Source organism: Chanodichthys erythropterus, chromosome 3, assembly GCF_024489055.1.
Source record: "Chanodichthys erythropterus isolate Z2021 chromosome 3, ASM2448905v1, whole genome shotgun sequence".
Classification (NCBI taxonomy): Eukaryota; Metazoa; Chordata; class Actinopteri; order Cypriniformes; family Xenocyprididae; genus Chanodichthys; species Chanodichthys erythropterus.
Window position 1 is genome coordinate 65487703 of NC_090223.1, and position 12624 is coordinate 65500326.

At 36.1% G+C, this 12624-nt stretch overlaps 1 protein-coding gene across 1 annotated transcript in view; it reads left to right on the forward strand.

Annotated features, from left to right (window-relative positions):
• Positions 1-12624, forward strand: part of LOC137005847 (zinc finger protein 569-like) — a 220081-nt gene that overhangs the window by 109578 nt on the left and 97879 nt on the right. Inside the window, exon 5 of the mRNA XM_067366476.1 lies at positions 11438-12081. Coding sequence (XP_067222577.1) covers positions 11438-12081 — 644 coding nt within the window. The remainder of the gene's footprint in view (positions 1-11437; positions 12082-12624) is intronic.

Below are 12624 nucleotides of genomic sequence, written 5' to 3' on the forward strand. Positions count from 1 at the left end.
CTACAGCTTAAATTTCCCCATGGTTTGTCCCCTTATCCAAATTTACCAAATTTTAACCTAATCACTTTCTTCCTAATTCTCCCAGCTCTTTCAACCAGACAGCAATATTTAAAATGCATTAAAAGTCAGAATAACAAGATGATACATAAAAAATATAAAATACATTGAAAATGAAATAAAAACAGGAAAAGGAATTAAAAGAATAAAAAGATACGTATAAAATAAAGTGCAAACAGTTCGGACATAGCACAGTGCTCAATCAGCAAATGCATAGATAAAAAGATGTGTTTTGAGTGTTTTGAGATTTGAATGTGGCTACTGTTGGAGCACACATGATCTGTTCTGGAAGCTGGTTCCAGCTGCAGCTGGCGTAAGAGCTAAAAGCAGACTCTCCTTGCTTTGAGTGAACCCTTGGTATTTCTAAGTGACTTGATCCTGATGATCTGAGTGATCTGTTAAGTTTATATTTTATGAGCATATCTGCAATGTATTGAGGTCCTAGACTATTGAGTGATTTATAAACAAGTAACAGTACTTTAAAATCAATTCTAAATGCAACTGGAAGCCAGTGCAAGGACCTGAGGACTGGTGTGATGTGTTCATGTTTTCTGGTTCTGCTCAGAATCCTGGCAGCAGCGTTCTGTACGAGCTGCAGCTGTCTTATGGTCTTTTTGGGAAGACCAGTGAGGAGCCCATTACAATAATCCACCCTGCTGGTGATGAAAGCATGAACAAGTTTCTCTAAGTCTTGACTGGAGACAAAGCATCTGATTCTTGCAATATTTTTGAGATGATAATATGCTGATTTAGTTATTGTCTTTACACACAGTGGAATTAAAGAAAACAGCAGGTTCCTAGAGCAAACAGAACCTGAATTATAGATTTTCGAAGACAGGATTTTGAAAAAAAAAAAAAAAATTAAGTGCTTATTACAGTATTTTAAATGCATACAATGTTATTTCTGAAGTATTACAATCTGATTTTGTTATTTTGAGGGGTTTTCTGTACAATGACACCAATATTTTACATTTCTCTCACTGTATGTGTGAAGGGTGAACATTTAAACTTTGGTATGTCAAATTCAGGTGGAAATCTTAAAAAAATACGCCTCAGAGTGGAAGAGGTTGTCCATAGTGAAATAAGCTAGCTAGCTGCAGGTTAGTGTTAACCTACATTTCATCAACATTTAATCAGTGCAGGGAAACATTTAGCAAGATATTCATATTAAATCTTTGTCCATACCCCTTTTAGCAGACTTAACAACAGATGAGTCAGCAGCACCCCAGTCTCCCCATAACTGCACCCCTCCCTGTCCCAGTGAAGAAGGCGAGTCAGACTGAGCAAGGTCTAGTGATAGCTCTAACATGGCATGGCTATGGAGATAAGGGATATTACTACAGACATAATGCCCACAGCCTTAAAAACAAACTGAGAGCAAGATGTATGGCTGAACTGCCAAAAACGTGTTGAGCTGTTATTTGAGAGAAAAGGCTTATTGCTTGTTGTTGGGATATATGTGCAGTTATGTTCAAAAATCTGCTGTTTTCATTGTTTTGATATGATGTTAATTTATTTTGATTAAAACGTTAATATATATTTAGATTTTTTTTTTAAATCTGTCATTAATTTTACAATAAAAATACATGAGTTTTTTCATATTAAACTATGTTATTCCCTTAACTAAGACGAGTTGATACATACCTCTCTCGTCTCAGTGCGTGTACTAAATCGCGAAACTTTGTTAGCACTTAGCTTAGCCCAGTTCATTCAATAGGGGCCAAGCAGAGAAGCTACCAAACACCTCCACGTTTTCCCTATTTAAATACAGTTACTCGAGTAGTGTAACTCGACCTAGGACGGTGACACAAAACAAAACGTTGCGCTTTTCTAAGCGTGTAAAATGGATAACTATATTGTATGGCGGAATACCATAGCAAGTGCTCGGGAGCACTTTGACTTGGCGCAGTAATATCTTCACTCGTGAAAAGTCCTCTCACCGGCCCCCGCTCCCTCTCATCTCCGTCAGTAGAACCAACGTGACCTGCACCAGTAGTAATAGTTTGAGCAGAGTTGACGAAGTATCAGGTTGTAGGAAGATAGTTTGTGGACAATCATGGTTATAACGTGCATCGTAAAGGGTTGTGATAAGAAGGAGAAGGTATATAGTGCCGTCATGTTTCACAGAATTCCAGCTCACCACATACAGCGGAGAGCTTGGTTAGCTGCTTTGAACAAGAATCCAAAAACACCGTTGATGACTCTGAAGAAGTGGCGTGTTTGCTCCGAGCATTTCACACCGGAGGACTATACCTGCACAGGAACACGCCTAAAGGATGAGGCTACACCGACAATATTTAAATCACGAACACAACAAAGTGGATCAGCACCCAACGCTGTAAGTGTACTTTTGCATGGTATTTGGTTGTCCTGAAAGTGTCAGTCACATTAGCTGAGTAACATAAGTTCGCTGTGAAATCAGGCAGGCAATAAGAAGTGTTTGATTTACATAAGGACTGAGCTCAGAAATAAAAATGTAGTATAAGCCTAAAACCGTACAAGCCCGTAGTATAACGTTATAGTGTCAACAAATCTGATTCTCTGTATCACGAGACTGCAAGGTTACGTTTACCATGCTAATACCTTGACTAATGGTACGGGGAGGGGTATTTTTGTCTCAGGTGAAACACTGAAAGAGTAGGCTACTGTCTACTTATGTAATACCCTGTAACAATACTTTATACAATACAATACTTACTGGGAAGAATGTAAAAAAATATAGAAATATAAATTTTGGTAGTGTTTATATTTGCTTTCCAAAAAAATAATTCTTGTCATTGTTATTTCTGTCATAATTGTGTCAATTATTATACAGGCAGAGTTGAATGACGTACAGCAAGATCATCAAATCACAGGAACAACAAACAAGCAGTAGTCCATATTCTGGCAGAAAGAACAAACTCTATGGTCATGTTTTTTGAGCAATGCATTAAAAACATTAGCTCTGAATGGATGCTGGACCAGTACTGCGTCAAAGAGCTGAAAATGATAAAAACCCATCAAGATATGCCTTAATAAACAAGAAAATGACAAAATTATATCATTCCAATACATTCCCTTGCTTTCTTTGCTGCAAAGCTGGCAAGGAATAAGATCTCTGGGATACTCTTAATAGAGCTCAATCTGAAAATGATGAAATTCTCACAGATTTCACAGATGGTGAAATGTTTAAATCAAACAAGCACATGATCTTGGCACTATACAGAGATGGATTGTGGATTAAATGTGCATAATGTTATGTTTGGTCAGGTCTGTGCTAGCTTGAGATCTGTAAAAATGTTTTCTGATACCTTATGTGTATCAAATTCAGGGATAAAACTTTTTTTTTTTTGGTGTCTCTTCACATTTACAAATGTATAATTAATGAATTATTAAAAAAAATTAGATTCCACAAAGGTGTACAGCAAATCTGTATAAAATAGTTCTGATAATAAGATATATATATAAGATATAATAAGTATATATTTTATGATATAAACGTGTATCATTTCGCTTCAAAATATCTTTACAAAGTTGTTCTAATTAATAAAAAAATTATACTTTACACTTGACAAATTAACGCAGCTTTAACGAGTGTACATTGAATGTACATTCAAAATCAGAGAGGATTGTGGGTAAATAGTGAACGAATGTAGGGAATGCAGAATAAAGGTAAAATATATGAAAAATACAGCATTTTCAAAAAAAACCCCCAAAAAAAACGAAGCATTAAGACATGTTAAACTGTGCCCCAGAAACAAGCCTAGAAAAAAACACTGAACCACCCCTTTAAAACGTCTTAAAAATGCACATATGTACACCAGGGAAATCTAAATTTTCTAGGGGACCATGCCCCCGTACCCCCCAAACTAACAACATTTTCTGACCAGGGTAATTATGAAACCCTGCGTACGGCCCGGCTTATATTCGCTCTAATGAAATCTGAGGTAAACGTGTATTTCTACAAATGTGCGCACTTTTGGACTAAAAGTTTGTATGTGTGTGCACTGTGATCATAAATAAATGGGGCCAAAAGCGATTGAATGTAAAGGTTTGTGTCTCGTTATTCTATTAATAACTACCGATTGATTTTTACTGATTATTAGTGTCATTGTAAATAGTGTTGCAAATATCTAAGCTATCTAATACTTCAAATCTCAAGGTTAAATCAGAAGATTTTTTGTAAAAATGCAACAAAAATATATACAAAAATTATCTTGTAAAATAGTTGGATTCCTGTACACTTCTGTGATTGTAGACAATGCATGACTTTTATTTTGGAGTGACGACATGACGTCATAAGACTGCACCGCACTCCTGCATCTGCTGTGATTCTGCTGAATAAAGGTTTGTTTTAAGAATTTAAGCTGTTTTAATCGACAGAAACAGTTTTGTATTTTTAATAGTTTTACAAGCGATGTGAAATGAGTTTATTTACTATTTAGTAACATTGTGATTCTTTATCTAACTGTAATGAAGGATATTTGTGTGAGTAAAGCTCATATCCACTGATGAGAAACAGTAAACCTGCGTCTCATTTCTCTCTATAAATCATAAATCAGTTTATCATGAACACGAGTTCAGTCCTTGGGAGTAATGATGGAGAAACTGAACTTTTCAACTCCGAGTCAATTGAATCAAACACTTTGATAAATGATTCAGTGAATCACGACTCGTGCTGTTCGAACATGAACGAGAACAACAAACACTAACAAACTAACTAATCATGTTTTCATCAAAGTGTAATCATTTAAATATAATCTATAACTCGTTAAATACCAAATGTAGATCATAATTATCTAAATATGAAGTTTATTAATTTGCAGTGTTAGTTTTGAGTGTTTTTTTTTTTTAGTCCAACGTTAGGTCATTGAAGACTTTTAACTCTGTTTAATTATTCTCTACTTACAGTTTATTAAAGAGGAGACTGAAGAAATGAAGATTGAGTTTAATAAAGAAGAGACTGAAGATATGAAGATAATTATTAAAGCGGAGACTGAAGACATGAAGATTGAGTTTAATAAAGAGGAGTTTGAAGAAATAAAGATTGAAGAAACATTCAGTGTGAAACATGAAGATATTGAGGAACAAACAGGTTGGTTTTATTCTCACAGCTGAACTCAGTCATTTGATCATTATTAAAAATAATGATCAAATATCATTTGAATCCTCTCTCTCTCTCTCTCTCTCTCTCTCTCTCTCTCTCTCTCTCTCTCTCTCTCTCTCTCGACGCACTGATCACATTTCTGCACAGACACATTTCAGTACATTCACATTGTTTTTACACACTTTCATGACAATGTTTGGATTTGTCCTGTATATGTTTCTGTGTACTTCAGTATATATGCAGGGGCCTGTTTCAGAAAGGAGGTTAAGTGAAAACTCTGAGTATGTTAACCCTGAAATGAGGGAAACTCTGGGTTTTCTGTTTCAGAATGGGAGGTATGTCAAACCCGAGAAAGCAGGGTAAGTCAAGCCCGTTTCTGAAAGAGAGGTAACTTCTACTCAGAGTCAGTTACCATAGTAACTTACTATGGTAACTGTGATGTATGGCAAGTGATGTTTAAATAGTTCACTCATTCATTGACACTGCAAAAATGAGTATTTTTCATCCTATTTCAAGTAAAAAATATCTAAAGAATCTTAAATCAAGATGGATTTTCTATATAAGAAAATGATATAAGATATTTAGTTTTGTTTCCTGGGGGGATCTAAATGAAGTGCATTTTACTTAAGTAAAATTATCAATATCTGCCAGTGTGGTAATAAAAATATTCTTAATGCAAACGGAAAGTGTCGGAGTGTCTACCCAGGTGAAAAAAGTGCAGTAAAATACACTTTATTTTAGTACACAGTACACTGCCAAAATGTACTTAAAGTGCTCTTATTTTAAGTGCTCTGTGCACTTATTTTGTACTTAATATACTAAAAGCTCTTCTTTACTTCTTAAAATAATCTTAAGAACATCTAAGTGTACTCAACTGTGCTATTTTGAGACGCCATGAATTTGAACTAAAATGTGCTTTTAACATACTATCTCTGTATTAAAAAAAATTATTTAGTTACCACTTGTAGTACTTCCACTTGTAGCAGAACCCATCTTTCAAACACTTTTAAAATAGACTTATGATGTATTTCAAGTATAAGATTAATATATAATGAATATTCAAAATGTATTTATAATTTATTGCCTACAACATTACAAATTTTGTATATATTTATCGTATATTATTCTTATATTTTAAATAATTCATAAGTGAATTTCCTATGTCTGATGAGTACATTTAAAGTTGTGTGAAAGATGGGTTCAAGTATACTACAAGTGGTAACTAAATACATTTTTTAAATATAGAGATATTATGTTAAAAGCACATTTTAGTTCAAATTCATGGTGTCTCAAAATAGCACAGTTGAGTACACTTAGATGTTCTTATGATTATATTAAGAAGTACTAAAGTACAGCTTTTAGTATATTAAGTATAAAATAAGTGCACTGAAATAGAGCACTTTAAGTACATTATGGAAGTGTATAAGTGTACTAAAATAAAGTGTATTCTACTGCACTTTTTTTCACCTGGGGGAAAATGTACTTATAACTAGTACATTAGTAATATATTTGTACGAAAATCAACGTCATTTAAACTTAGGATTATTATATAAAAGTCTACTAAGACTGAACAAATTTTAAAGCATTGAAAGCACACTTTTAACAAATACACTAATAAAACTCCTCTGTATATTTTTGTGGTAAGTATACTTTATTTCATTGCACTAAAATCAATTTTAGTAGTAGTGGTATTTAGTATACTTTTCCAAGTGCAGTGAAGTACTACTGAAGTACAGATATACATTGAATTACTGCATTTATAATGTATAACTTTGACACTTTTATTTAGCACCAAAATAAAGAATGTACTACAAATGTACTTGCTTGTATTTAAGTATTTTTTTTAATGCACTCAAGTATACTTTTTTTCTTCTGGGTATTACTAAGTGCAAATTTACAGTAGCTCCTCCCACCAGTGTCACACCAGGTTAAAGTTAACACATGTTGTAGTGGTTGCAGTGGTGTAGGCAATAGTGTGTTGTGTGCGGAGAATTAACATGTGATGTGATTGACTGGGTTCGAATCTGCCTTTTGCCGAGCTCGCTATTCTCCCTTTTCCCATCATATATCACTTCAAAAAGCATATATTTTTAATAAAAAGAAAATTTTCTAAAAGTGGAAGTAAATTGCTTAACGAGTGTTTAATAATGATAAAAATCATTTACACTCTTATTATCTTATTATTTATTATTTTTTTCTTCTTCTTTTTTTCCATGTGGGATACCATGAAAATAAATATTAGTTCAATAACTTACTATTCTACCAGTTTTCACCTTTGATATTATAACAGTGATGAGAATTAAACTTGCATTGACTCAGAAATCTGCGGATGTCATTTTGTCATGTGCTGTTGCCATGGTGAAGCGTAATATCGGAGCTCCATTGATGATGAGTGGTGCACTCCGAGTCAACCTACTCAGAGTCGATTGAACTAACTCAATTCAACTGTTCTGAAACTGAAAACTCAGAGTTCCCCATCTCAGAGTAAGTCAACTCAGAGTTCAAGTTTCAACTCCGAGTTGGTTGAACCTCCTTATTGAAACGGGCCCCTGGTCAAGGCGGCTGGTTTAGGTTTTCTTGGCTTCTCCATGTGCTCCTGTTCAGTATCGCAACTGGACTGGTCTAAAATGTAAACAAGCTCTTTGCTGTTGCACACACTATATACACTGTGAATTCTCAAACGTTGTGTTTTTGTGTGTGGGTGCTTAGGTGTACATAAATGTATGAATTATTTGGACTCATAACATTTGGTTATTTGGTGTCCTTTTGGAGTCTGCAAGTGTCCTCTTTTTGAAAAGACCTAAATTTACCTTAAAAAGCTGAAAAATACAGTTTTGTGAGACTCACACTTGAATCTGATGTAGAGACCTGCGCGGGACGGATTTTTTCGTCCCGCTCCCGCAAGATTGTGTCCCACTCCCGCCCGCTCCCGCAAAAATATATATTATTTTCTCCCGCTCCCGCCCGCAAAATCCCGCGGGTAAGCGTATAAGTATTGTTTTTTTTAAAAAAAAAAATAAATAAAAATACATTGCATATGTAAACCCTGAAACCCTGGCCAGAGACGGTGTAATAAGGTCTTATGTCGGCACAAACAAAGTCAACACATTTTTCTGTTGTTATATCTTTTAGTGCACTTGACACTTTCGACTTGCCGTAAATGTCAGGGATGTTTGGCCTTTTAAAACGGTGCACACATGACGCTTCAGACCTGAAGTTTCAGACTTGTGCCCGCTGTATGTGAGTATTTTGCTGCATTTGTCACAGCTCGCAAAAGGAAGGTGCTTTCCATTGGTGTTGCTGGTTTTGTAGTTTTGCATGTTCCTTTCTTTAATAACTTACTAATATCTGTAGGACTAAGCGATTCACCTGAGTCATGCGGTGCAGACATTTTGCCTCTGTGTGGTAGGCTTGGCTGTTTCGCGCCTATGAACCACGCGAGAGTTAGCTTCCGACCCTGCGCCTGTAGATCGTTTTTATTTTATTTTATTATAAATAAAGGTTTATTTGTTTCTAGTTATTTTATTTTGTTAGATATTTCCACTTTGCGGGAGTCCCGCAAATAATTTTATTTTCCCGCAACGCGCACACAATAATATCGTGCCGCCCGCATCCGCATTCACCCACTGTTAGGTTTTTTGCTCCTAATTCGTGCCTCATCACAGACCTCTTATTTGGCAATTGAATGAGCAATCACTCAGCGCTGAGGGAGAATATAATCTCATTCTATTGATAAGAAAAGAGAGAATATATAGAAAGAGTACAAGGGGTGTAGTATAGTTTCAGCCAATGAGAAAGAGAATACATCATATAGATCATGATATAGGAATGTGATACATATAGAAAAACAAGTCTAAATATGGTCATCTACTGGTCAGGTACCCATGAGGTCCCTTAAAATCCCAAGGACCTTCTCCTATTCTAGTACTACAGAAAAGCAGAGACCATTCCCTGTCTCACATTCACTCCTAGTACAGCCTTATATGGAAATGGTTCTAGTACATAGAAAACCATATGTTAAGACATAGTATACAGCTTTGACAGAGGAAAAAAAGGAGCCGCAGTCCACATACTTTCAATGCTGAGACCAACATAAAATCTATCACCCACCAAATACTGTCCCGCACCGCACTCGGTTGTGCTGGGTTGTGCAGGTCTCTAATCTGATGTATGCTTAATTTCTCAATAAGTGTGAGATTAATTGTGATTAATTGGGATTAAAATGTAATCTATTGACAGCCATAATTTTTATGTTAAATCCACTATTGTATTATATATAATTGTTCTAAACACAGTATTTAGTTCAATTACATCAGAAGTAACTGTAATTAAATTACAGAAAAAATAGGAGTAATGGATAATTTGACATAGTTTTGGAGGAACCAGACAAATGAATCATTCAGATGATTCTTTCAAAACATAATTCTAATTCAGAATCAAGGTTCCGGCTCCAGCTCGTCTGCAGAGAGAACCAATGCTGATTATTTTTACAACACCCTATGCTTCCTGATAGCAGGAGAAGTGACAAACCAAATGGTCACCCAAAGAAGATAAAGATTCTTTGATCACCAGATCAAAGAAACAGAGAGACAGTGCAGACCTTTTGTTTCCTTACTTCACAGAAAAGCCAACAAAGACTGTTCTACAAATTTTAAATGGACTTATCAAACATCTTTTAACTACATACATTTTGCATTATGTGTTCACAAATAGTTATGTTTTAGAACACTCACAATTCATGTAAATGTGTTAATTCTTGACTGAATGACTGAAAGTATGCCTTATTTGGACTTGATTGATTTCTTTTCATAAATTTTATTGTCATAATTGTGTTTTCATAATATTGACAATAACATTTTATTTCATCACTATGCACCTACACCGGAGCCTCCGTGCAGTAGTCTGTGCATCTGGTCTCTGCGCTCCCAAAACGTAATCAACATAAAGCTGTAAACATAGTAATCAAATTCCAGCCTCCACAAGTGTGCAGTCAGTCAGTAGCTGTGTCTCATTTCATTTAATTTCGAAGGCTGCATCCTCAAGAGGATGAATCCTGTGAAGGATGCAGTATATGGAGTGTCCTTAGCCAAAATTAAACAAGACATCCTTCGTAGGACACACAGGCAGGAAAGAAAACAGGAAGCATATCGTTGCTATGCCAACACATTCACGGCAACCTCATTGCGCTCTCAGCAAATGAATGAAAATTATTAATGAATTTGTAATTTGAAAAGAGAATGTACTTGTTTTATTTTTATTTTGGTTGCTTGAGGAACTGTCTTATGTACAACAGATATGTTACAGAGACAAAGGAGGAGGATATTAGGAAGAACAAAGTTTAAAAAAAAAAAAGCATGAAACTGCTTGCATTTAAACACATCTTCGCTTGTATGTACATTTGCCAGCACCACTATTTATTTTTGAATAAATGATGGCTGTTAACAGCGACGCAAAGAATTGTGGGCTATCTGCAGCAGTGAAGGATACACCTCATGCATCTTCCAAATTCCTATGAAAGAAGGATGCATTCCAAGGTCAGGTTCGGAGAGTCCTACTTACTGATACAGCCTCAATGACGTATGCAATCTTCGAATGCGACCTCCGGAGGATGCAACCTTCGAAATGAGACACAGCTTCTCTGTCAGTCACTTCCTTTTTCCTGGTGGCTTTATCTGGTCTCCCCATGTCAATTATTGCAATGAGACACAGGTGTTTATCATTTGCACTTGATCTACTTAAGCGCTGCTCATCTCCCGCTGCTGAACCACACCCCCCTCGCCACACACTTGCTCTTCTCCGATTGCTCCACACCAATCTTTTGACCCGAGGGAGGGATTCTAACAGACCAATCACAGCGCTTGCAGTCTGCATAGAATTGACGTGTTGTACGTCGTAGCGTAGCCTACATCGTACACGTGACGCAGAAATATAAATCGGCCTTAAGTCTTAAGGATTGCTTGAAAATGACGGGCAGGTGTATTTGATTAGGGATGAAAGACAGTGGTCCTCCAGTACCAAACCTGCTCATCCCTGATCCATAGGATAGGATAGGATAGGTTATAGAACATACATGTTGTTGCTTTTGATGCTTTAAATGTCTAAATTGTTTTATGTCTATTTTTGATCTAGACCTGATGGAACTGAAAGAAGGGAGTCATGAACCTAATGAAAGGGAAGAAGAGAAAGAACATTATGATAAACATTATTATTTCATGAATGGGGAAATATCAACACAGGTTTCCTCACAAAAAGGAGTTCAAAAGACAGGAACTAAGAGTTTCACACACAAAAAACACCTTAAAGTCCATATGAGAATTCACACTGAAGAGAATCCTTTCACCTGCCAGCAATGTGGACAGATTTTCAAACATAAAGAAAGCCTTAAAGACCACATGAGAATTCACACTGGAGAGAAACTTTACACCTGCCAACAATGTGGAAAGAGTTTCACACATAAAGGAAGCCTTACAGCCCACATGAGAATCCACACTGGAGAAAAGCCTCATATCTGTCAAGAGTGTGGACAGAGTTTCTGTGACAAAGGAAACCTTAAAGCCCACATGAGAATTCACACTGGAGAAAAGCCTTACACCTGTCAACAGTGTGGAAAGACTTTCAGTCGAAAAGGAAACCTTAAAGACCACATGAGAATTCATACCGGAGAAAAGCCATATATCTGCCGACAATGTGGACAGAGTTTCAGTCAAAAGGGAAACCTTACAGTCCACATGACAATTCACTCTGGAGAGAAACCTTTCACCTGCAGTCTGTGCGGGACTGGCTTCACACGGGAACAAAGACTTGGGGAACACATGAATATTCACACTGAAGAGAAGTCATTTACATGTGATCAGTGTGGAAAGTGTTTCCTATTTAAAGGTAACCTTAAGGTCCACATGAGGATTCACTTGAAAGAGAACGGAACTGAACTTTTTGAAGTTTAAAAGCCTATCAGCTGAGTTCTGAACCAGCTGCAGATGAGAGAGGGAGGCCTGAATCACACCAGATACAAAGAGTTAAAATAATCCAAATGAGAAAGGCACAAAGGCACGAACAACCTTCACCAAATCATTGAAAGAGAGGACAGACATCAACTTGGCTATAGGTCTAGATTTGATGATAAGCTCAGCTCAAATGTAAGCTCAGTCAAAAATAAAGATTTTTCACAAAGGAAAGTTTTTCCCCAGGAAGCAATAACAGGTTGTTATTAGACTCCATATCACATCATCAGACAACAAACTCTGACTTGTCTTCATTCAGTTGGAGAAAGTTGTTTACCAACCAACTTCACATCAGCCAAACAGGCAAACAAAGATTTGAGAAGATAGCTCCCCATGTTTTATAGAGAAGTAAATTTGGGAATCATCAGCATACAGATGATAATTTATACTGTGCTTATCAAAAATTGTATCATGATTGACCGTATTAAAAGCAGGACTGAGATCTAACAATATAAGAACAAGACTACCTGAAGCGTATTT